This window comes from Gekko japonicus, unplaced genomic scaffold, assembly GCF_001447785.1.
Source record: "Gekko japonicus isolate JY-2015 unplaced genomic scaffold, Gekko_japonicus_V1.1 scaffold1912, whole genome shotgun sequence".
Taxonomy (NCBI): domain Eukaryota; kingdom Metazoa; phylum Chordata; class Lepidosauria; order Squamata; family Gekkonidae; genus Gekko; species Gekko japonicus.
This window is the reverse complement of record NW_015176510.1, coordinates 215,105-240,317: the sequence shown is the minus strand read 5'-3', so window position 1 is coordinate 240,317 and position 25,213 is coordinate 215,105. Positions and strand designations below refer to the sequence as shown.

Here is a 25,213-nt window from a genome sequence, read left to right as displayed (position 1 = left end):
ACTCCTGCACGCTCTTTTCCAGCAGAGCTCTGCTTCCTCCCCTCCGTCTATACCATAGCTTCCTCCTACAGACAGAGACACCTTCTTGTGTGTAATGGTTCATGAGGCATATTCAGCGAGGCACACGCCCTGAGTAGGAGTATCCCAACCAGAGGCCGACTTCACCGCAGGGATCCTTTTAGTGTTGTCCATTGAAACATACCCGTTTAGTAGCATGAACGACACCCATGCTGTTTTAGAAAGAGAGTTTTTTTTGCATTGTTCCTCTTATCCATACCACTCTCTCTACCCTCCCACCCCCAATATGTCAACTTCACTGACTGCAGCTGAAAAACAATGCTTCTGCACATGCTGTGTATGTACTTCACCTTTTTATGCTCTTGGTATACATTCTGTATAATCTACATAACCTAGATTATGTGTGTGTATAAAGTTTGATTTGATATGACAAAATCCCCCCTCCCCCGTATAGTGCTTTCACACTGGTGGGGTTTCCCTTGGAATACCAATGATTTCACTCCTTATGTGTGACCAGAGAAGACCATATAATGCTATCTTCAGCCACTGTGTAATCAGTCTTCACATGGTAGGAGATCTGCGTCAGTTAATATACCCAAGATATATGCAATCCATCACATCTGCCCCAAATGGCCATTTGATAAGTGACCCCTTTTGCACTTTCCTAGAGAGATGTTTGTTCCTCGGTTAAACCAGATACAGGGATAAAACTCTTGCTCCTTTTCTAGTAGTTTAGAGAAGTAAACTTTGGCAAGCATAATGTTTCTCATCCCAACATATAAAATTGCACCTTCTCAAAGTTCCCTCCTTTTGTGCAGCCATTAATGGTAGAGGGGTTGTGTGATCTTTTTGCATATGTCATCCTAGTCAGCTATTCCACCGATTTCATTAGGTAAGAGATTTAGTTCCATTGCTCTCCCACAGACTCTCCCCCTCCCTGCTTCAGCTGATGAGCAACTTCTTCATAATAAATTTGAGAGATTGCTCTCTGTAACTCCCCTGACATCACAGCAGAAGCATCTGGTGAGAGTTTCCTGCTAGTTGGTCCTCCCCACACACAAAATGCCGTACACAAATAGCATTAGCATAATCTGCTAAAAGATCTTGCTATATACATCTCAGGGGGGGGAGCACTTTGTGCAACTTCTGTCAGCCACTGCATGGGACCCCATTAGTCCTCAGACCAAGAATCTTCCCTTCTTTCTGCAACACATCTCTATGAAGGTTCCAATAAAGGCCAATAAAATAACATCTGTCCACAGAAAGGTTTTTTTTTAAGTGAGAGCTACTGCTAACCATGACTAGCTTTTGCTAGAAAGACACCTTCCTACACATCTTAAAATACATCTCAGGGGGGGGAGCACTTTGTGCAACTTCTGTCAGCCACTGCATGGGACCCCATTAGTCCTCAGTCCAAGAATCTTCTCTTCTTTCTGCAACACATCTCTATGAAGGTTCCAATAAAGGCCTAAAATAACATCTGTCCACAGAAAGGTTTGTTTTTTAAGTGAGAGCTGCTGCTAACCATGACTAGCTTTTGTTAGAAAGACACCTTCCTACACATCTTAACCTCCTCCTTTCAGGGAATCTCTCTTACTAAAGGAACTTTTTCTTTTAGACAAACTTGGATTATATGTGGTCCCATCCCCTGTGGGTGGCCTCTTCTGCTTTTATGTTATTAGTTTGGTAGCTTGATACATTAAAAGAGGGAAACTCCTATACTTTATTCCCCTCAACTGCTGCACCATTTTATTTGGTGTTGTATTTAACTGAATGGCATCTCTCTTCAAATTATTTTCTGATTAAACAGTTCCACACTAATGTACTGATCTGTCACATGTTTTTCTTTTCCTCCACTTTACTGAACATCTACCCCCCCAACACACACCACTTTCCACCACTGACCCTCCTCACTTTCCCATAGGTAGGTTTCCTCACCGTCCCATAGGTAAGTTTTCCAGTACATTGACTTGAGTTCCATGGAGAATTCCTACCATCTATCCTCTGCATGTTGTATAACTTGTCCATCCTACAACCAGTTAGTGTTGTGCAGTGTTGTCATTTCAGAAAATTCTTTTTTTTTTCTTTTTTGGTATTCTTTCATCTGTGTGTGTGTGTCTGTGCCTGGAAGTCATAGCAGCTTCTGGCAGCTCCTACTGGGGCATGGAGGACGTTCAGAGAAGTGACTTGATAGCCTGCCTCTGCCTCCCGGCCCTGGTATTCTTTTGAGGTCCCTCATCCAAACACTTGCCAGGGTCGTCCCTGCTTAGTTTCTCAGATCTGACAAGATCACGCTTGCCTGGGCTATCCAGGTCAGGGCTCAGAATGCCACCCTGCTCCACTGAAGGTGTCAAGTCTTGTGCAATATTTATAGTACTTGTTAAATCCCTTTTAATTAAATCTTAATTAATGCTCATAGTACCCTACCTCTTAAGTGCATATTTCCTATAATTTCACTATTACACTTGGAATAGCCTATGTAATTTAGAAGATGATGCTTCTGGTATCTTTCAGAGTTGGTTGTGCAATAACTGCACTTGTGTGCATAGTGTTTGTGTCTGACATGCTACCTTTTTTCACCCTTCACAATCAGTCTGATTTTTTTTTAATGTGCATTGGCATTCCTTTATCAAATCAAATCCTTTCCCTGTTTTGTGTGATTGCACATGTGCTGAATATACAAGCTCTTTAACCAGTCCTGATGATTCTGCTATTGTCTAACACAGGAGACTCTTCTACTGTCATTCAAGACACTTTGTTGAACCTTTTTATTCATTGTGATATGTCCTTCTAAATATATAAAGCATACAGCAAATACATAAAAACCACTTAAGAGATGGAAAATGTTCTTTTCTGTATAGAATATTGAATTTATTTACCCTTAAAATACATACAAGGCAAAAGCTGTCTCTTTTGTGTGTGTATGTGTTAAAGGAAATATTGTGATGTATACCTGTGAGCACTCTTCGTATCTTAAATAGTTGTGTGTATTTTGTATGGCAGTAGCAGAATCTGAGTGCACAGTGTTGTGTAAGAAGCACCCTGGGTTTGTTTGGCCTTTCTCAGGATGCAGTTAGTTCTTTGACTTATAGTATGCTCTTCTTTTACTTCACTGTCCTTCTGTTGTTGATAAGGAACAAATTCTTTAGAAAGCATGGCATGCAACAAACAACTGAAGATAGAGAAGTGTCCCATGTGGGCATAAGGAAACCTTGTAGAGAGGGGTGAGATGATAAAGATTAAGCTCAGCTGAAAATACCTTCCCTGGGGAACATTTGTGATAGATTTTAATGTCATTTGTATTTTTTAAAAATTCTAGTGAGCCACCTTCTGTTCAGTTTTGGATGAAAAGTGAGATACAAATGGAAGGAATAAATGAACAATAGAATGATGTACTGTCCAGTTTAAAAAAACCCAATTTCAGTGAATAAATAAATTAAGAGAACAAAAAGCTGCTGAACTCCAAGGAAAACTAATGCTGTGCAGGAATAAAAGTGCTGTAGAGTCTGTGCCAGCATGGGCATGTTGATGACTAATGCACTTAAAAAAAGCTGCTGTGATAAATGGCACCTGATTGCAGGATGTACTTGAATGTGAAAGGATATCCTGTTGTTGACAGGTGGCAAGAAGAGTTGTATTCTGTTGTTCTACCCTGCTGGTGAAAGTCTAGGGAGCATTTAAATATCCTTCAGAGTCAATATGTGCAGCATCCTTAAAGCAAAATATAATCTTTGAATAAAAGTATGGCAAGCATCAGAGACATTTTATTATCTATGTAAATTATGTGTGCATCCATAAAACAATAGGATTGGGCAATTGTGAATAATGCATTCAGAAGTGTAGATAAAAGCCATTTGGTGCAATATGTGACTTCTCTAGTGTGTTAATGCCGCTTACCTTTTTATCACCCTAATATCTCTCTGAGTGTGTGTGTGTTTTTAAAGGAGGTCAGTTTTTAATTGAGACTTTTTAAAACAAAATCTTCCCTTAAAAAAGAAAGAACACAAACTATATTGTAAGCTGTGATCATACGCACAACTAGACCCGACATAGGTGTGAATGCTGGGCAGATTTAAATCAGACAACATCTGGGAAGTGCCCGGCAGTCATCGCCAACCCATTCTGCTCCACTGCAGAAGCAGAGTTTATTTATTTTTTTATTTATATTTACATTTATACCCTGCCCACCCTGTAAACAGGCTCTGGGCGGCTTACAGAAGACGGGCAACAGGCCGATATGAATAAAACAATAAAAATATTAAAATCCCTTAAAAATAATCTTAACAATAAAGTGCTCGCTACATCAAAGTAACCTTAAGATGAATGGCTTGTATCTGCATTCCTTCTGTCTTCAGGTCTTAAGATCATTCCCACTGTCCAGATATTTGCCGGTGAGGCTCAGAGTGGGCCAGTCCGATATTCTGGATTGATGGTAACTATGGTGGCGGGGACACCGGGGAAAATCCAGTAGTAAGTGGGTTGCGACGGGCCAAGGACAGACTTTCCCGTGTCTGATCACTCCAGCACACTCTTGTGGTGTCGGGATGGTCTGATCAGGCCATTTCTGACTCTGTGCCGTTGTTTTTTCACCCTTCGCAGTATGCGCATCATTGCAAACTCCATAGGGAGCCCTCGGTGCAGAGGTGCAATTCATCGATCCCTTGTTTAAGTGCATGGGGAGAAAAGGCACACAAAAAACCCACGACTCACCCACAGTTGCGTCTGATCACACACTGACAGACTGTGCCTGCAGCTTCAAAGGGCAGTGTGATAATGCAACTGCAGGTCAAATTCCTCTGGAGGAAATAGCCTCGCTTCCCTTGTGTTTTCTGGTGTGTGTGACTGCAGCCGTAGAGTGTTGAAAGTAGTGATGTAGGAAACACTGCTGCTTAGTCACCTGCAGGTCAAGTCTAGGAGAGGTGATGCTTCATTTGACTGATGGCTGTTCATGAGATATGTGTAATTCAGAAGTTTCAGATCATTCTTGGTAACTTTTAATGCTTTATTTTTTAAATGTTCTGTTTTCTTCTTAGGTTACATTTTACTTTATTATTGGAAATGTTATACAAACCTTTTGTGTCTCAACATAATTTGATTTAGAAAGTGGGCAAGCCTGAGTACAGAACATTAATCTTATCAAGTATTCAAAGGTTTCTGTAGAAAAAAAATGTGTTGCTCAGATTACAAGTTAGCTACTTCCAGTGACACTGATTTAGGGAGCTTACATCCAGGAAACTGTATTTAGGATTGCAGCCTTATCTATTTTCAGAGAAGTTGATTTAACTACTTTAAGTGGCACTGTTTAGGTAACAGTGTTACTATGTCTGACCTCAGATGTTCACAATTGTTTATTTTCTTTACAAAATTTGTATCTTGCTTTTCTGCCCTTACAAGGGCCACCAAGGCAGCTGTTTTAAAACATCACGTTTTTAAAACCATTATAATCGACGCCCTAACAAACATAACTAAGATAATTAAAAAACAGTTAAAACACATACAAAACATAAAAAAGAAATGTAAACCTTGGTTAGGAAAGAGAGATCATTGAGCAAATGTTAAAATAATATGCAGTTGATCCCCCACCCCTCCATACTGACTCTGATTTATTATCTCTGGCAGGCAGGGAGGTGGTGTTACTATGGCCTCAGGATTCTATCCTGCTGGCTTGGTGTGCTGTCCAGGACTCTGCTGGGTTTGAGAGCGTGTGTGTCTAGTGATGGGAGTGTGAGGATTGAAATTCTATTGGTGTAACGCTCATCCGGCTGCCCAACTATCTCCCTGCTTGAGCTAGTGGAGGTGGTCTCGGATGTGGTGTTGAGGATTCCTAGTCTGGTTGTCTTGGGGGACTTCAAAATCCATGCCAAGGCTGCCTTGTTGAGAGTGGTTCAGGATTTCATGGTCTCCATGACAACCATGGGCAGTTGACATGATTGCACCTTGGCACCCCCTCACAGGTCAAAGAACCCAGGATCTGCAGATGATGAAAAGACAGGGGAGACAGCTAGAGCAATGGTAGAGAAACACTTGGGACAAATCTGAGAAGGCAAGGGCTGAAAGCCTACTCTGCTTGTTCCTAATGCTTATTCACAAGAAAGGTCATCTGCTGTCTCTATGAAAAGTTTGTCTCTCTTGTTAAAAAAAGGCAACTGAAAGAAACTTTGCTATGTGGATGGTTAAGTTTTAAAAGAAAATGTGTTCTTTGGATCTCTGATGTTTCATCTAAATTCTTTATCCAAGGGATGATGTATTTTCCTCTCAGTTTATTGTAAGAGGGCAGTATGACATGACATGGAATAATAACTCTACCTGATTTGTATCACATTTATATAAGACATTAATAACTGGTATTTTTAAGTATTGTCCTGCCATTACCACTGTCAGAAGGGAATTACAGCGTGCCAATGTAAAGATTCTCCTATATATATGCATTAGGAAATAAAAATGTTTAGAAAAACTAAAAAAGCATGGAAAGGACAGACCAATATAAAATAGGAAGCATTTTCTATTTGCATCTCAGTAATAACTTCCAGTCAAAACTAGTAAGCTTCTTGTTTACCAGCCTAATAAACTTATCATCTCATCTACCCGTAGAATTGACCTAGAGCAGTTCAGATGGATCATCTTATCTTCAGCACCTAAATACCAACTCATCCAACTCTGTTCTTCAGCTGCTAATTTCGTATGGGTTGGAATCCTCTCCAGTTTAAAAAGGCTGGCATAAAATGTAAAAGTAGCCTTCCATATTAATGGTGGAGATATTTAACAGTCCATCTTCCAGGTGCGAATCACTTGAGGCCACACAGGGTGTCATAGACATAATATTATGAATGAATGATAGCTGGACCTTATCATACTTATCAGTGGAGCCTTGGAACCAGATCAGAGCATAATAAATCAGACTGGAGACTAACAGAGCCTTGTAAGCTTTTAAGAGGAATATATTTCAAGCAGGAATATATTGAGCACCCCTCAGGTTAAAATTTTTTGTCAGTGTCATCAGTAAACATTTAGCCTTGTCAGTGCTTGCATGGATACAAAAAGACCAGTCTAGATTAAAGCTATACTAAATACCTAAATAGTCAAAATGCCACACTTGTTCAATTTGTTTTCCGTGTATAATCCAAGGCTCAATATTAGTCTGCCTGGAAGTTGAAAATAAACATTATTTTAGTTTTTTTCCCCATAACTTATATTTAAAAGTTCATGTGAACAATATTGAATAAATATGTTTATAGCTCTGCGTAATCCAACAGGCGTCCATGCAAGCAGAACTAAATTGTCTGCATACAATAACAATGGGACTGGAGTGCCAGCTAGTGTGGGGGCATGTATGTTCATAGCCAAAAGTAAAGGTGTGGGATCATTGATATAAAGATTGAAAAGATGTGGAGCTAACACACATCCTTATCTCACACCCTTGTTAATAGGGAATGGGCCCATCAGACCTGACTCTATCCTGAAGAGAATTTCCAGTATATAAATTCATAATCAAATATAATAATCTCTTCAGAATAGTAGTTGCATTCAACTTGTTCCAAAGGTGAACATGGGAAACTATCAACAGCTGCCCTAAGATCTACTAGATGATCACCTGTAGGTTGAATATATTTATAAACCAAGGATGCTAGTGTAAAACAGTGGTGAACACAAGGAAAGCCTTTTATTTTATTTTATTGTGCCCCCCGTAGGGGATTTTTAAAAATTTGCATTTTCTATAAACTACAAACTATAAAAACTACAACAAAAATCAGGGCAGGGAACTACATATTATGGGTGAAAGTAAACCCCCCCACTAATTTATTTATTTATTTATTTATATTTATTTAAATTTATAACCCGCCCTCCTCGCTAACGGGCTCAGGGCGGCGTACAGATGGAGCCAATGCCCAAGAGATGGTGGTCATACAAATTGCTTAGCAAATTTAGTTTATAGCACATAATTCAATTCAAGTTCATTGTATGTGATCATCTGACAATCAATTTATACTAATAATATGACTTTAAACACCTCTACTTCTGACTTCTAAAAAAGCAATATAAGACTTATAACAATACATTTTAAGAGCTTTCAGAGTATGATAACACCTTTTTAAAAAATACTTTGACTTTCTCAAATGATAGCTTGTCTTCGGGGCAGCTGCCCCTAATTTAGAGTCTGAGTCCTTGTCTGAAGTTAACGCTTCTCCTTCTTCGCTGCCTTTGGTGCTGCCCTCTCAGCTTCAACCTCTCCTGATGGATGACTATGTAGATGTAGAAATTCTCGTGCCTTTTCAACAGAGTCAATTTTTTCTTTCCCATCCATAAATTTGAAGATTGTACCTTTGGGTACTAACCATCTGTAGGGAATGTTTTTCTTTTGTAAAAATATCACCAAATCTCTGTACTTCCTCCTCTTGCTTCTTATTTCAAATGGGATGTCCTTTAATACTTTTATTTCTTTGTCTTTGATCTTCAAGGTAGATCCATTTGTCGCTTTGAGAATTTGATCTCTCACTTGTCTTCTAGAGAATATTATAATCATTCCCCCAGGCAGATTTTTTTTTTCTTGTAAATTCTGGATATGATCTATAGATCATATCTATTTCGCTTTGCAAAATGTCAGTTTTTATATCTGCCACATTTACTAATGCATCACACATAGTCTGTTTCATAGTTTTTGTTCAGTTTTATCTATTTTTTTGGCTATTTCAGTCAATTGCAATTGCTGTGCGTCGCATTTGCTGTGCAGTGCTGTCCCTTGTTCCAGCAGGGGTTGCAATGCTTCCATCAGCATCTTTTGTAACTCCGTAGTTGTGTCCTGTCTAGTGGCAGGACTCGCTGGACCAGCAGTTCTGGCAAGAAGTTTTGGTTTTACTTGTTTGTCTTTCTCATCCTTTCTCGTGGGCACCATGTTTGAGATTGTTTACACTTTCTCCAAGTTATCACAGTCTCTGGTTCACCCGGCACAGCTTGGTAAGTTCTTAACTGCTTTTATTTTCCATCTCTCTTGCTTCAATGATCCACCCCCCCTTTTACTTAAATGCAAAGTTCGCTTAGTTTTTTTTCTTACTGGGGGAGAGTCCCCCCCTCGCTTTTAAAGGGTGGGTTTCCGCTTGATTTTTGGTGATTCTTGCTTAAACTCCAACTCACATTTCAACGCTGGATACACTTTTCTTTGCAAATCGCTCAGCCACCAAATGCTTGCTCCGGTGTGCGCTTCTAATTCCCATTTCTGACGCTTCATGGTGGGACCTTCGGGGCATTGAGAAAGCCCCCCTTCACTGGCAGGGTAGTCGGAGGAAGTGTCTTCTTGCACCCCATGGCTAGGAGTCTCCTACAGAGGCTCCAGGGATGGCACGGACAATCGCACCCCCTCCTTACCGCAGGCTCTGGCAATCCTCTCTCGGAGTATCGGGAGAAGCTAACGCCAAAACCGGAAGTCAACACAAGGAAAGCCTTTTCTAAAGCTACATTGTTCTTGCCCTGAAATATTCTCTTGTTCCATCCAATTTTGGAGACTTTCAGTAGATGGATTGCATATAGCTTTTCAAAGATCAGCAGCAGATGTATAGGTCAATCGATCATTGGATCAAACCTTGAACCTTTTTTGAAAATAGGATGGATTATAGATAACCACCAGAAGTGTGGTTAGATACCACTTTGATCCATCTTTATAAATAAAGAAGCGAGCAAGGAGGCCCACCAATCTGGCACGATTTTCAAAAGCTCAGGAGAAAGAAAATAATAACCTGGAGCCCTTCCTGGTTTTAGTGTTTAACCAGTTGCTTAGCTTCCTGTGGACAAACTGGATCCCACCAAGTTACAGAAGAATAATGTGCTTTAAATTCCAGATCTAGCTCAGCATCAGACTTTCTATATAACTCTAAAAAATACTGTTCCCACTAGGGATGGGCATGAACTGGAAAAATGGAGGTTTGTGGTTCATAGGGTCTCATGAACTATGAACCTCCACAAACCTTCCCATTTAACGAACTGGTTTGTGGTTTATGCGGTTCGTGGCATGCTAGAATGGCCCCCCTGTGGGCTAGAGACACCAAACTTGCAGCGAGTCTCCAGCTGACTCTCCTCCACCTATCCTCCAAGTTTGGTGAGGATTGGATTGGGGGGGCAGGAGGATTGGATTTGGGGGGCAGTTATAGCCCCCCCAAAGCAGGTGACCTCCAAAATGTGCTCTCCTAGGAGTGTGTCAAATGGACCCCCTGCAAACTAGAGGCATCAAACTCTCAGAGGACCTCTCTGGGATACCTCTACCTGCCCGGTTGTGAAGATGGATTCTGGGGGTGGCCAACCCTTCCCTTTGGGCCTGGGAGGCAGTCACCTGCCTGCCACATCATTGCCTTCCCTCGCCCCTTCTCCTTGCTGAGACAAAGCGGGCTTCTTTTCCCCCCTGCTGGTGCCACTCTTTCCTCGAGAGGCAACAGACTTGGATGTGCCCTTTCCAGGTGCCTGCAGAGGGTGGTGGATGATTGAGCTCCTCTGGACCTGGAGATTGCACACCAGGCACTTTGCCACACAGGGAGGGTGTGGAAATGCTCCCAAAGTGTGGGCTGAAAACAGACACCCAAAATTGGGGCAGGCTGGAGGCTTAGCCACTGTGGTGTGGTGCTGGGCTGGGAGGACTGACAAAGGGGTAGACTTGAGGTGGGAGCAGCCCCAATGGGATATGGAGGGCCTGGATGTTTCCCCCCTACCCCCTAATTCACCATTGTCAGATTACTCCTCCACAAACAGTTTTAGCAACTGCTCTGGTTTTGGCAGTGCTAACATCTCTTCAGCCTCCGAGTCATCTCCAAAAACACACTTGGTAAAACAGACTCTGCCTCTGAGCCCCCTGGTGATACTCCAGTACAGCTGGGCACCAGTGGGCTGGCAGGACAGGCAGGACAGGATGGGGGGGGGGTTGGACGTCTTCCCCTCGTGATGATTACCCCCTTTCCCCACTCTCATCCTCATAGCACAGAGGGGTGTTAAATTAACACTGTTAATTAGGCGGCATGGTGGGTCCTCAGCGGAGGAACCCATTGGCTGAGCCCCTCTGCCTGGCTGTAGCAGAGGGACAGGTGGTGGCTAACTCAGAGCCCTGAGTAAGCAGGCACCAAACACTTCCAACACCACTTTTACACTGAGGGATGACTTTCATTTTCCTTTCCTTTCCTCTGTACCTCTTACTTCTTCTCTGCACAACTGCCTGCTGCCAAGTAAGAAGAGCTGTCTGTTAGCTGGGGGTATATATACATTCTGCTCCCATAGAACAGAATGGGAGCTCTTTTGTTGGCAGCAGGCAGCTCTGCCAACAGAAGTCCCTTCACCCATTGCCTTGACAATTAATCCATTGGCACCATCATGTCTGGCTCATGAACCACTGCCACCAACCTTACGAACCTTCATGAAAAACAGGGTGGTTTATTGGTGGTTACTGGGAGTTGTAATTTCACAAACTGGGGCCTCATGAACTGGCCATGTTCGTGACGAACTTAGGTTCATGGCATGGCTTGTGCTCATCCCTAGTTCGCAATCTTTGCCAGAGATACTTACTGTTGATGAAAATTTAGTCTTAAGATTTTGAGAAATCAGTTGCCAGAACCAGGAGCTGTCAGGATTCCTAGCTGCATTTACTAGTTTTGCCATTGACCCAAGGTGTACTATTTTCCTTTTCATTTAATAATAGCTTATAAGAACAGCCCTCTAGTTTTGTGAGAGTGTGAAATCTTTAGAGAGCTATATAATTTCTTCAAATGAGCTTTGGTTTTGTGGCATTCATCATCAAACAAGGCTGCATTCCCCCCCTTTCACTAGACTTCCTGCTACTCTTTTTTATTAAAATGGAACTGACAGCATTTAATAATTTCCCCATATTTTCAGTACTAGACTTACTATCCTGTGTGATTGCATGATGCTAATATTCAATCTGTCAATGTAAGGCGTACCCATCAATCTAGAGATATCCCATTCCAAAAACTGGTCCCATTTCTTTCTTATATATTGTCCTTGTATATCAATTAGAGTATTATCTATTTGGTAATTTATCCTCAGCCTAATTTCCAGTCAGATGGGTTGACGATCACAGCTACCAAATCTTCCACATTTAAACTATTAAATACACTTTCCTTTGAAAAGCTGGAAATCAGGAAATAATCCATCAGGCTGGCTTCACAGTGGGAGAAAAAGGCAAAGTCCCCATGAGGATCTATTTCCAAATCCCATTTAAAATAGTCCAACCTAGCCTTGTTGTTAGCTGTACCTGCTTGATGTCAAAAAAGATTTACCACTTTATCCTACTCCTCCAAGTTCCGTTTGTCACCATCTAAATTTCCCCTTGGGGTCAGATTGAACAGTTCATTACTGCTTGGGCCAATTCTGGCATTGAGGTCACCTCCAATAAGACAAGGCTGTTGTGGGAATTTTATTTGAATCCCTGCAATTAAGTTCTCAAAAATGTCCCATTGTGGTATCAGTTTTCCTTGTTAGTGGTGGGAGGATCAGCTGTTGATTATTAAAGTATACATGTAAGGACATTGCCAAGTTTTGGGAGCAGGGTAATAGTTTTTCTACTCTAACATCTTTCCCGTCTTTGGCTGACCCCTAGTTTTTAGTGCCAGTTTGGTGTAGTGGTTAGGTGTGCGGACTCTAATCTGGGAGAACCGGGTTTGATTCCCCACTCCTCCACTTGCACCTGCTGATGTGACCTTGGGTCAGTCACAAGCTCCGGCACAGCTGTCCTTGAAGAAGAGCAGTTTGTGTCAGAGTTCTCTCAGCCCCACCCACCTCACAGGGTGTCTGTTGTGGGGAGGGGAAGGGAAAGGAGTTTGTAAGCCGCTCTGAAACTCCAAGTGAAGGGCGGGAGATAAATCCAGTCTCTTCTTCTTCTTCTATAGCATGCAGAGAGTATGAAGTAAAACTGCTCCGAGCAACGTCCTTGTATGCCCAAGTTTCTGGCAATAAGATAATATCAAATTATTTTAAAAAGAGTTAGGTATCATGTTCTAGCCTGGCTTTATACCAGGGGTGGCAAAACTTGCTTAACATAAGAGCCACATAGAATAAATGTCAGATGTTTGAGAGCCACAAGACATGAACAAATACATGTTTTTATTGAAAAATATGAAAATTTGCTTTTATTAACATTAAATGAGACTTCCAGAAATAAAAACAAAAGGGGTAAAAAGAGATATTGATAATGATATTTAGATGGAGAGGGAGGGGAGAAAAGAGAGAGAGAGAAAGTGGAAAGAAAGAAAATAGATGGGGAGAGGGAGAGGTAGAAAGAAAGCAACTTTAACTTGCATCTTCCAAGACCTCCATGCTGTCATGCTGGCTTACTTGACTTGGAGAAGGGATTTAAAGAGACAAATGCCTTCTCCAAGCCAGCCGGCGGCGGTGTATGTGTGTCTTTAAGAAAGTATTTAAAGTTCAAGTTGCTTTCATTCTCTGCTCCCGCCCCCCAAGCCTACCCAGGGAGGGGAACACTGGCTGGGGAAGGGAAGAACGATTGGGGAGGCATTCTTCCCTTTCACTTTCCCAGCCGCCCTGCCAGGAGCTGCACAATATGTGTGAAAGAGCCACCTGTGGCTCCTGAGCCGCAGTTTGGCCACCCCTGCTCTATACCATCCAGCAACATTCTAGGTGATAACACAAACTATTTGTCTATTTGGTACAGCATTGCTTAATTCACTACCTATAAAAAATCTGCCTCTTTTCCAGGTACACAAACATTACAGTACACTATTTTAGGGGAAAGTGGAAGAGGGAAATTTTTCAATTGAACCGAATCAATTTCATCTATATCCATTAAAGTACATTGATGTACATTTAAATTAGATTGAATTGAATGGTCAACAGGAGAAACAGCAGTTAGTTAATCCATTGCTATTTGAAGGTAATTTAATTTCCTCGGGCTGAGATTTTTTTTAGGATTTAAATTTTCCACTTAAAGATTCTATCTTAGATACTATATATTGTTGATAGCCTACTCTGTGGCAGCGATCGTGGCAAGGAGGCAATATTTTTCTATCACCATTGCATCCACACAGTGTAGACCTGTTCTGGCCAACAGAAGGAGGTGGACTGCTCTGCAGCCTGCTGCAATCATTTTGGTAAGCACTTTGAAGGTAAAATCTCTCACATCTCTTCTTACTTGGACTCTACATTAACAGCAACAGGATCAAATGATCCCAGGGTGCCAATTGGTCTAGTTGTGTGGGATACCTTTCAGATTGTGCAGTCTGAGGATGTGGACAGGATTCTAGGAAACCTACCACATCTTTGTATGACCCTTGCCCTTCCTGGCTGCTTAAATCTGCTGCATGGGGCTGGCAGAGTGGGACCAGGAGACAGTATAAACGCCTCCCTGAGAGATGGGTTGGTCACTCCTGCCTTGAAGCAGACAGTAGTGTATCCAGTCCTTAAAAAAACCTACTGTGGACCTAGGAGAGTATCAATAATTATCATCCAGTCTCAGATGTACCATTCTTGAGCAAGGTGATTGAATGAGCGACAGCTGGCCAACTTGAGATTCCTAAATGAAGTGGATTGTTTAGATCCATTCCAATCTGGTTTCAGGCCTGGTTGTGGGACTGAAATGGCCTTGCTTGCCCTGATGGATGGCATGTTCCAGGAGGTGGATAGGAGGAAGAGTGCAACCCAGTTAATTTTCATGGACCTCTCAGTAGCTTTTGAAACCATTAATCATGGTAGTATCAAAAGGCACCATTGGCACTGGGTCTGGGAGGCACTGTTCTACGGCAGTGCTGGTCCTACCTTGAGGGTAGGTTTCAGGGTATGATGCTGGGGGAGCTGCTGCTCTGCCCTTTCCTTTGGCCTGTGTGGTTCTTGTCCACCATACTTTTCAACATCTATGTAAAATTGCTGGGAGAGATCATCTGGAGATTTGGGCTGCCCTGCCACCAATGGGCAGATGACACTTTGCTCTATCTAGCACTATCAGTGGATCCCAGGGAGGCTATGGAACTGCGAATAGGTGCCTGAAGGCAGTTTTGGAATGGCTGAGGGCTAACAAGCTGAAACTCAACCCCAACAAAGCAAAGGTGCTTTGAGTAGGGGGAAGGTCTGACCTGGGTAATGGGTTATCTCCTTGTTCTAGATACAATTGCACTCCCCTTAAAGGAGCAGGTTTGCAGCTTGGGGGTCCTTCTGGACCTGGGTCTCCTATTGGATAAACAGGTGGTGGCAGTGGTCAGGGTGCCTCTTAGCAGCTTCAGCTGGTAAGCTAGCTGCACCCCTTCCTGGACAGCAGAGTTCTTGCCACTGTGGTGCATGCCCTGGTAATATCTATCATTGCAATGCTGTCTATGCGGGCTGTATTTTACTGTGTTTTAATTGTTTATTTTTTTTTTATGTTTGCCGCCTTGTGGACTTTGATTGGGTGGAAAGGCAGCATAAAAATGTTTTAAACAAAGAAATCGGTTTAGCAAGAATATGGCTTAGGAAGTTCTTAGAGCAGCCACAAGCCAATTGTCTATAGGTACAAAGTTGTGCCTATATTAGACTTACTTCATTGCATACAAGTCTAGGTTTCAACCCTTCTACCAGTCAATTGGACACCCAGAATGCCACAATGCCAGAATTTATTGTGTATATAGCCAAAGGCCGTCACAATACAGAGTTTGGATAAGAAAAGGAAAATAATTCTAATCATACATCGTTAAAACAGCGATTAAAAGAATTTTCACACAAATAAATATGGACCAGCTATTAATGTTATAAACAGTAAAATTGTAAAATAATAAATTCGGTTAGTCATAAAAAGGTTAATTTTCTGAAGCTGCCATCTTAGCCCTGATCTTTTTGGCGGCCAAGGCAAAGAGAGACACTCTATAACTGACAAGCGTATCAGTGTCAGATAATAATTGGACACCCTTTTAAAAACAGCCATTCTGAGTTCTCAAGACCTTCAACCAGAACTGCCAAGAGCCACCATGGGCACCTGGATAAAGATTCCTTTTGCTTCCGCCCCCCCATGTGACCCTGATACAAACCAAATATCATAAGAAAGCAAATCACTTGGCTGGCTGTAACCATGCATCTATACTAATAAACAAAGGAGGAGAAAAGTGTGGAAAACAGAGACATCTGAGAAAAAATAACAGAAGGTTATGTTATTTTGCTACCATACACTATTGGAGGCGAGGGGCTTTGCAAGATCTGGCTGTGCCAGAGCTGTGTGAAACTAAAGTGAAACAAGCAAACCATATACTGGTGGAGATGTGACATTGTTAGGATGCTGCATCCTGACAAGGACTCTAGCTTGACCTGGCTGGTCTTGCCTTGCTCTAGTGTTGGCTTGGCTGATAGGTTTAGCAGGATCTGATCAGCGAACAGTTTCCCTCAGCCACCTAGCAAACTGCTAAACAGTCCAGCCAGTAAACTCTGAGTACTTTTTACTGTGCTCTCCCTTCTCTGTGCCCCTAGTGGTTGCAGTCAGAACTGCATTAGAAAAAAATCAGAATCAGAATGTTAGAGTTGGAAGGGGTCTTGCAGATCATCTAGTCCAACCCCCTGCATTCTGCAGGAGCATAGTCGAAAGATAGCCCTACAACATCCCCAAAAGATGGTTGTCCAGCCTCCGCTTAAAAACATCCAGCGAAGGAGCATCCATCACCTCCTGAGGCAGTCTGTTCCACTGCTCAACCACTCTTACAGTTAGAAAGTTTCTCCTGATATTTAGCCGGTAACAACTCCCTTGTAATTTCCACCCATTAGATCTAGTCTTGCAATACGGAGCAAGAGAGAATAGATCTGCTCCATGACAGCCCTTCAAATATTTGAAGACTGCAATCATGTCCCCTCTAAGCCTTCTCTTTCCCAGGCTAAACATACCCAACTCTTTCAGCCTTTTCTCGTAAGACTTGGATTCCAACCCTCTCACCATCCTGGTTGCCCTCTTCTGGACACGCTCGAGCTTGTCAACATCCTTCCTAAAATGTGGTGCTCAAAACTGGACACAGTACTCCAGGTGAGGCCTGACCATAGTAAAATAGAGCGGAACTGCCACCTCCCGTGATTTGGACACAATGCTTCTGTTAATGTGTCCTAAGATTGCATTGGTTTTCTTCACAGCCATGTCGCACTGCAGGCTGTTTTTTAAATGAACTCTGCATTATGTTTTTTATAAATGCACTCTGTGAATCAGGGGCCCTCCAGCTGACTTATGTCCCCCCAATTTTTGTCCCCTCGGTACCCCCCTGCCTTCAAGAGCAAGGCCTAGGCCCTAACTTTCTTTCTTATTGTTTCTTATGGTCTTGGGAATGACATACAGGTAATGAGAAACTGCACCTTTTATGATGATTATCGGACTTGACCGTGTGACTGAACAACAACAACAAGAAAAATATTTTTGAACACTAAAACTCGGAAATTATAGCAATTAACTGTGTTGCTAGATGGGGAGAGCTGTCCTGAGCAGGTCTTCTCTGGATCCTACTTAACTTTGTGCAATGTGGCTTACTCCCAGGAAAGTGGTCTTATGATTGGACTGGGCTGCATCTGCATGATGGAGGCGCCAGTAGTCATTATGTCTTGAATGTAGCAGCTTTTTTTTTAATGTTCAGATATCACCTCTCACCCTGTACACCAAAAAATACAGTAAGTGCTGCACAAGCCATTTCTTTACTTCCTCCTTGGGTGGAGTTTTAGAAAATAATCTAAAGTTAGTACTTGTGGTAGTGTTATGTAGCAACAAGAACGTTTGCCCTATCATACTACTAAGCATGCTTAACCATAAATTGTGGTATTATGTACAGATAAATACTGACTGTCGTTCAGTATTGCTTGATAAATTCAGAGAGACGGAAAGAGAATTGACAGAGCTGCTACAATCTGAAATTATGTTGATGTGGATGCTTTCCTGGTCTTGGTTAAGAAACAGGATGGTGTTAATAAAATATTTGCTTTGCAAGTGGTGTTTTTTTTGCCTTTAATTGTGTTTTTGTTTGATATTATTTTAATGTCAGAATAGAATACATCTGTAGAAGTCGCAGTGTCTGTGGATGTTGAGTTCTTTTTCTCTCTCTCTCTTGCAGGGGGTTTGGGAAACAAGGATTTCAGTGCCAAGGTAAGTAATAAATAGCTTAACAATTGCATTCATTTATTCTGTTTTAATAGTTAAAACTAGGTAGTGTGTAACAGGCCAGCCTGATCTCATCAGATCTTGGAAGCTAAACACGGTAGTATTTGAATGGGAGACCTCCAAGGAATACTATGATTGTGACACAGAGGCAGGCAATGGCAAACATAAGTCAGCTGTGACTTGATGGCAAGATAAAAAAGTGTGACAAATATCTCACAGAGGAATTGAGCATACCAGGAATAAGAGTATTAAATTATGAAAAAGGATGTGTATTGTTTAATCATTTATTATCTCATGATCTGTGAATCATGCACAGAAGAATTTCATTTCAGTAGAGTTCACTAAAATTAAATGTCATGTAATCTGCATATAGAGCACTCTTTAATTTTTCATGAAATGTATCTTTGTGGTTTATTTTTGTACAGAACATTTTTCTTGTTGGGAGCTGCTTTCTAAGTGTGGGTGTTCTGAAAAGTGGATTCACTCTTCACTGGGCTCTCTTTAATGCTAATATATATATATGTTAATCTACATTGGTTTCAAGAATGCATTCAGATGGACCTTTGGTTTGGTTTGATCTTTATTCTGTTTCATAACCTCCATTGTTACTAATGGTAGACATTATATTTGAGGACAGAAAATGCTAACATGTTTGCAGAACTGAATTACTGGCAGCAGCAGGTGTTGCCATCTTTTTATCTGTGCATATTTTGATTCTTTCTTAGCATATTTGGATGTATGAAGTTGCCATACTGAATCAGGGAATTGGTCTGTCTGACCCAGTACTGCCGATTCTCTCCTGGCAGTGGCTCTTCAGGTTTGGTGTAGTGGTTAGGAGCATGGACTCTAATCTGGGAGAACCGGGTTTGATTCCCCACTCTTCCACATGCAGCTGCTGGTGTGACCTTGGGTCAGTCATAAATTCTTTCAGAGCTGTTCTCTCAAGGACAGTTCTTGGGAGAGCTCCCTCAGCCCCACCTACTCACATGGTGTTTGTTATGGGGAGGGAAAGGGAAAGGAGATTGTAAGTCGCTCTGAGACTCCTTCAGGTAGTGAAGGGCAGGGTATAAATCCAATCTCTTCTTCTTCCTCTAGAAGACTTTCCCAGTTACCAAAAACCCTTTTAACTGTAGATGTCAGAGATAGAAGCTGTGACCTTTTCTGCTCGCAGAGTATGGGCTCATCCACTGAGCTGAAGAAGACTAGGAAGAGGAGATTGGATTTATACCCCACCCTTTACTCGGAGTCTAAGAGCAGTTTACAATTATTAAAAAAATACAATCGCCTTCCCTTCCCCTCCCCACAACAAGACACTCTGTGAGGTAGGTGGGGCTGAGAGAGTTTTGAGAGAACTGTGACTGACTCAGGGTCACCTAGCTGGCTTCATGTGGAGGAGTAGGGAATCAAACACAGTTTTCCAGATTAGAGTCTGCCGCTCTTAACCACTACACCAACCTGGCTGTCTCTCATATTAATTAAATGAGAGTCTCCCTCATATTAACTTTTTTTCCCCTTGAAATTTTGTCAACATTTCAGGTATTCCACATGAATAAATATATATTCACCTCTGTGATAATGTAAAGGTAAAGATTTCTCTTGCTCAAAAGCCAGTCGAATCCGACTCTAGGGGACAGTGCTCATCTCCATTTCCAAGCTGAAGAGCCAACACTGTACAAAGACGTTTCCATGGTCATGTGGTTGGCATGACTAAACACCAAGGCACACAGAATGCTGCTACCTTCCCACTGAAATGGTACATATTTATCTTCTTGCAGTTTCTTGCTTTTGAACTGCTAGGTTGGCAGGAGCTAGGGCCAGAGACAGGAGCTCACTCTGTCATGCGGCACTAGGGTCTCAAACTGCCAAACTACAGACCTTCTGATCTGCGGCTCAGCATCTTAGTATACTATATTAATGCACCATTACTACCTGTTTGTTGGCCACGTTACAGGGTAGCTGATTTTATTACATGGTTGAATGGGGGAACAACTTTAGGTCTGGTAATTTCATCAAACCACAAGTGGAGCTCTGTTCTTCTTGTGGAATTGCCTTCTCCTTCCCATTAAAGGAATGTGGCTTACTGGCTTCCCCTGATATGGTGTTCTTGGAACAGTGCTGGATGTCATGTATGGGGGGGGGTTATGAACCCCCCCCCTGCGGAATGGACCTTGATACTACCCATAGGGCTAGTAGGTAGCTGATAGTGGCAGTTAGTGAATTTTGGAATTATGACTGCTTTTTTTTTTTTTAATCTGTTATCTCCCTTCTATCCTGATAATATGCTTACGTGCTGCATATATGTTACTCTCAAGGAGCCTAGCTATAATGATGGAGTGTGGGTACGTTGGTATTGTATGGTGGCTAAGAACTTGAGTTGTGAGCTGGAAAGGCTTTAGTTGGGGAAGATGCTAATAGGAAACTCTCAGCTGGACTCCATGTATCTTGGACTATAGCTATTGTTCAAGTCTTACCTCTGTCAGGGCCCCATCTCCCCCTCTTTTCAAAATGGAGACATCAAAATGCCAACCATACCCACTTTTAAGTTGAGTGCAAACTTGCCTGAAAATAATGTGCTTTTAGCTGGGCCAAGAAAAAGCTGTGATTTGACCTGAGACCACAAATAGATTTGACCAGAACCTAGTTTAAATGGCTCTACTCATTCATATAACTGTGAGCAGAGTTCCTCTTTTACATCACCAAATAAAGAACCTCCATTTTCTAGAGGTTAGGAAGAACAGGGTATGCATGCGATCATAATCAAAACAAAGTGAAGGGAAATATCGGTGTAGCCAAACTGGAACCCTCCAGTTCCATATTACAACCCCAATACAATTATAGTTTAATTAAGCATGTATTCATAATTCCAGGCAGGCATGGTTGGGTACCAGTGTCATTAAAGGCTGACAGTCACCAACACATCACAGAATATAAGTTCCAGAGTGGGGCAGGAAAGTCCAGACATTCCAAGAAGAGGGCTGAAAAATCCAGAGACAGTCACTGCAAAGAAAGAAAGAGGCAAACTATGAGAGCTAGCCAATATGAAGGCTGTTTAAGGAATCCATTCCCAGTAGTAAAAGTGGCAGGGTTAGTGGACTTGGCAACTGCCTCTTGTGTTATTGAACATGACCATACTCACTTTTTTGTATTAAAAATATAGGACTCGCAAATGTGGCTGCAAGTCCCTATGACTTACCTGTGCAGATCGTTGGTTAGGGTTATCACCTCTCAATCCTGGTGGTAGAATTGTGAAGGCATGGGAGTAATTCTATTGAACAAAAGCAGTAAAATTAACCTTGTAGGATACTCAGGGCTGAGAAAGACTGTGGAACTGTGTTAGTGTCTGTATGAGGAAAGGACACTTGCATGGCTTCAGGAGGAGGCAGAGTTCCTACCAGGATAAAACAATGGAAACCTGCTGACTTATAAAGGTAGACTTCAAGGGTAGGTATTGCAATAGTCCAGTCTAGTAACTAACGCATGGATTACTGGGGGTAGATCTGGCTGAACCAGGAATGGGTGCAGCTGATGCACCAGATGAAGCTGGGGAAAAACACTCCACTGGGGAATCGGGCCTCCGAAGCGGGGGTTTATCCGCCCCCCCGCCCCCACTTGGCAGCCCTAGTTTTCACTGGGAAATTTCCATGGAATGACTTCAGTTTATCTGTAATATTTTTAAAAACCCAAAATCTATCTGACAGAATCTTCAAATACTAAGGTATATATCAGACTTTAAAAATCAAATTAGTTTAGTGAGCTTTACTTAATTTTGTTATATGTTCAGAGGCCAGGATCCAACTGTGAGCAGCTTTGGTTTATACAGAGGGGCTTCCCCCCCCTTAATTCCCACAGCAGCTTTTAGCAGCCTCCAAAGCTGCCTCTGACTTGAGGAGGGAGACCTACCAGACAATAGAGATAAAGGAAAGAGTTGCTAGTACCCAATTAGGATGTTATGACAGATTTACAGTTCTAAACCAGTGAGTCGTCAGTCTCTGTGGTATGTGAGGATAGGAGGGAGGGAAAGGGTGTGCAAGCACATGGACTTCCAGGTTCAAACCTTGGGCTTGTTTGGTTGTTTGAATGCAGCCCAGAAGTCATCAGTGACTTGTCTACTTTCTACCTAAGTAGGAGTGTTACCAACATAACTACCGATCTCTTGTTACTTTTGTATTTGACTAGGGAACTTGTATGCAACAGCTAGAATGTTTTGGTGTTTGTATCAGACAGAATGAACTTTTATATACTGTAAAATTTTAGGGAATACTTGCTGATTGTAAAAATTGCTCTAACCTGAAGTTAATGTTCTTTCTTCAAGTTAAATGTCTTAATGAGAACTTATCTTTCTTAATTTTGAATGACTTGATCCCTGAGAATGACTTGATCCCTGATTGGTTCTGTTTTTCATTTTATTTATCAAATTCATATCCCATTCCCTCTCCCCTGAACAGGACTCAAGGTGGCTAACAACATAGAAGAAACTTCAGATAAAACAGTAGAGAAAATACAATAAATAAGCTTTAAAATATAAAAATTAAAATTTTATCATGCTCAAAATCTATCAACTATCAAGCAGGGATTCTGGAAACACAGCTGGGACATAATTCACTAGCTTCCTGGCAGATCACAGTCACCCAAAGGCCACCTGAAAAATTGCATGTCCTGCAGCACCTAGGGAGGCCCCACAAGGCACACACCTCTTCAGACAGCTGGTTCCACAGGATGGGGGAACTACTGAGAAGTCCCTTGCCCTTGTTGGCACAAGGCAGATAATTTTACCATTATTACCTGGGTGGAAATTGAATTGTCAATAAAAGGGCTGAACCTGCTCACTCTTTTAAAGTTGGTCTTGGTGTGAATGTTTGTATAACTACAATTATAATAGCCTTGTGGTTTATTTGCTTTCTTCTTGATCACAGGCAGAGTGTTCATCCATCCTGTTAAAGTGAATGCCTTCAGGGACATCTGTCTGGACTCTGAATAGGTGCTTTGAGACTGTGGCCCAGTGGCTAATGCAGAGCAAGCTGAAGCTGAATCCGTACAGGATGATTCATATTCACATTCCATACAGAATGGAAGTAGTCCTGGTTAGGAAGTCTAATGCTTTTGAGGGACTGGATTGACTTATTTTGGATGGAGCAGACATGCAAAGAGCAAGTTAAAAAGTTTGGTGGGGGCTGCTTATGCCCCAGCCTTGCTATTTAATGTGCAGACTGATGTAGTGGCTAAGAGTGCCTTCTGTCTGCTGCATTTGGTTCACCAAGTTTCCCCATTTTTAGATTCAACTGACCTGGCTATACTAATCTATGCTTCTTTAGCCTCACTGTTGGGCTATTGTCACACAGTTATGATGGGCTGACCTTGAAGGTAAAGCAGGAATTGCCAGCTAGTTCAAAATGCTGGAGCATAATTACTTTGCTCACTGATGGTAATACATCTTGCCTATTTGAAAACGGCTTCAAATTTTCTTAGTTCAATTTAAGGTTCTGGTTGTGACCTTTCGAGCCCATCATGCTCTATAACTCATATCTCAAGCACTCCTTCTCCTCATATGTCCATGTATGCCAAATACCATCTTCTGGGAGCCACCTTCTTGTTGTTCCCCACTTAAGGAGTTGTCCTTGCCATCTACTAGAAACTGTTCAATTTTTTTGGAGTGACTTCTGTCTTGTGGAATTGGCTCCCTGATGAGGTGAGGGGATACTGTAAAGCCAGTTTGTTTGCTCCAGCTTTTAGTTGGATATAGGATATAGGCATTTCTTGGGTGGTGGTGGTAAATGGGGTGTTTTTTTTTTAGAAATAAGTTTTTAATTTAAATATAAAAAGCCAGACATAAACATCAAGTGGCTAAGACTTTGAATTGGAACAGCTTCAGTACTGCTGGGACATATAAGCCCCCGTTGGATCGAAAAATCTCAAAATAGCATGCACAGCTTTCTCTTTCTTTTTTAAAAAAAGATTTTTTATTGCGTTTTCTAAACTAATCCTCTATGGGGTCGGGGGAAGGGAACAACCTAAAACTATGAGTAACAAGAGATCATTCATACATATTTTGAATTAATCGATGTTTCTCTAATATCAAAATGGTAATACATGAGAGTTAATGCAATAAAATTGTAGAGAATAAAGCGAGCATTCAAAAACAGGTTTGAATAAAGTGTATGCTTCTTAGCTTAAAGTTATTGATTCATAATAGGTATCAGTCAGAGTTACATTATTATACTTATTTTCTTCCTTTACGTTTCTTTTCAAATTCCCTTTTATTTTTAGGAGGCTTAGGAGCCATAGCCCCTAATTCTGCTTCAGAGTCTAAGGATTCAGCCAACGAGGAGTTCTTAGAATTTTCTTAATTTTCATCTTCTTTTTTTCCCTGCATCTTTATCGTCCTCCAATTTCTCAGGTCCATCTTTACCTTGTTGTTGCTCAAGAAATTTTTTTGCTTTAAGAACAGAGTCAATCTTTTCTTTCTTCCTGTTGAAGTTGAAAATAATGTCTTCCGGTGTAATCCATCTGTAAAGGGTGTTATGCTTTTGCAAAAACAATGCCAAGTCTCTGTATTGTCTTCTTTTTCTGATCTCAGATGGAATGTCTTTTAAGGTTTTGACTTGTTCTCCTTAGATTTTCAAAACATTTCCACTTGTCACTTTCAGAATCCTCTTGTTGACCTTTTTGAGAATTTGACAAATATTTCCCCGGGAAGCTTATTTTTCTTTAGATATTCTGGATATGTACGGTATATCATATCCATGTCACTTTGTAACACTTCTGCTGTTAAGCCTACCATGGGGGCCAGTTCCTTACTTAAAATCTCCTTCAGGTCCTCTCCTTTCTGCTTCGGAATGTTCTGAAATCTCAGGACATATGCTGATTTTTCTATTTGGAGAAGTAACAGTTGATGATTCTAAGATATTTTATCCTTTTCCACCACCTCCAATCTTTGTTCAAACTCCTTGGACTTAAGATCAACTTTCTTCAGCTTCTTGGTTATCTTCTCTGTTTTTGCTGAAGTTTCCTGAAGTTCCTTGTGCAACATGTCAAATTTCTGGTTAAGCATGGTCATCTGGTCCACTAGAGGGCGCAAGGCTGCAGCAATCATTTTGGGAAAGTCTATAGTTG

General features: G+C 41.6%; 1 protein-coding gene across 1 annotated transcript in view; it reads left to right on the top strand.

Moving 5' to 3' along the window:
• LOC107123983 (protein kinase C alpha type-like) overlaps positions 1 to 25,213 on the top strand; it is a gene marked incomplete at its 3' end in the record, with an annotated part of 233,819 nt that overhangs the window by 766 nt on the left and 207,840 nt on the right. The window contains exon 2 of the mRNA XM_015427353.1: positions 18,057 to 18,088. Within this exon, the coding sequence (XP_015282839.1) occupies positions 18,057 to 18,088 (32 nt within the window). The remainder of the gene's footprint in view (positions 1 to 18,056; positions 18,089 to 25,213) is intronic.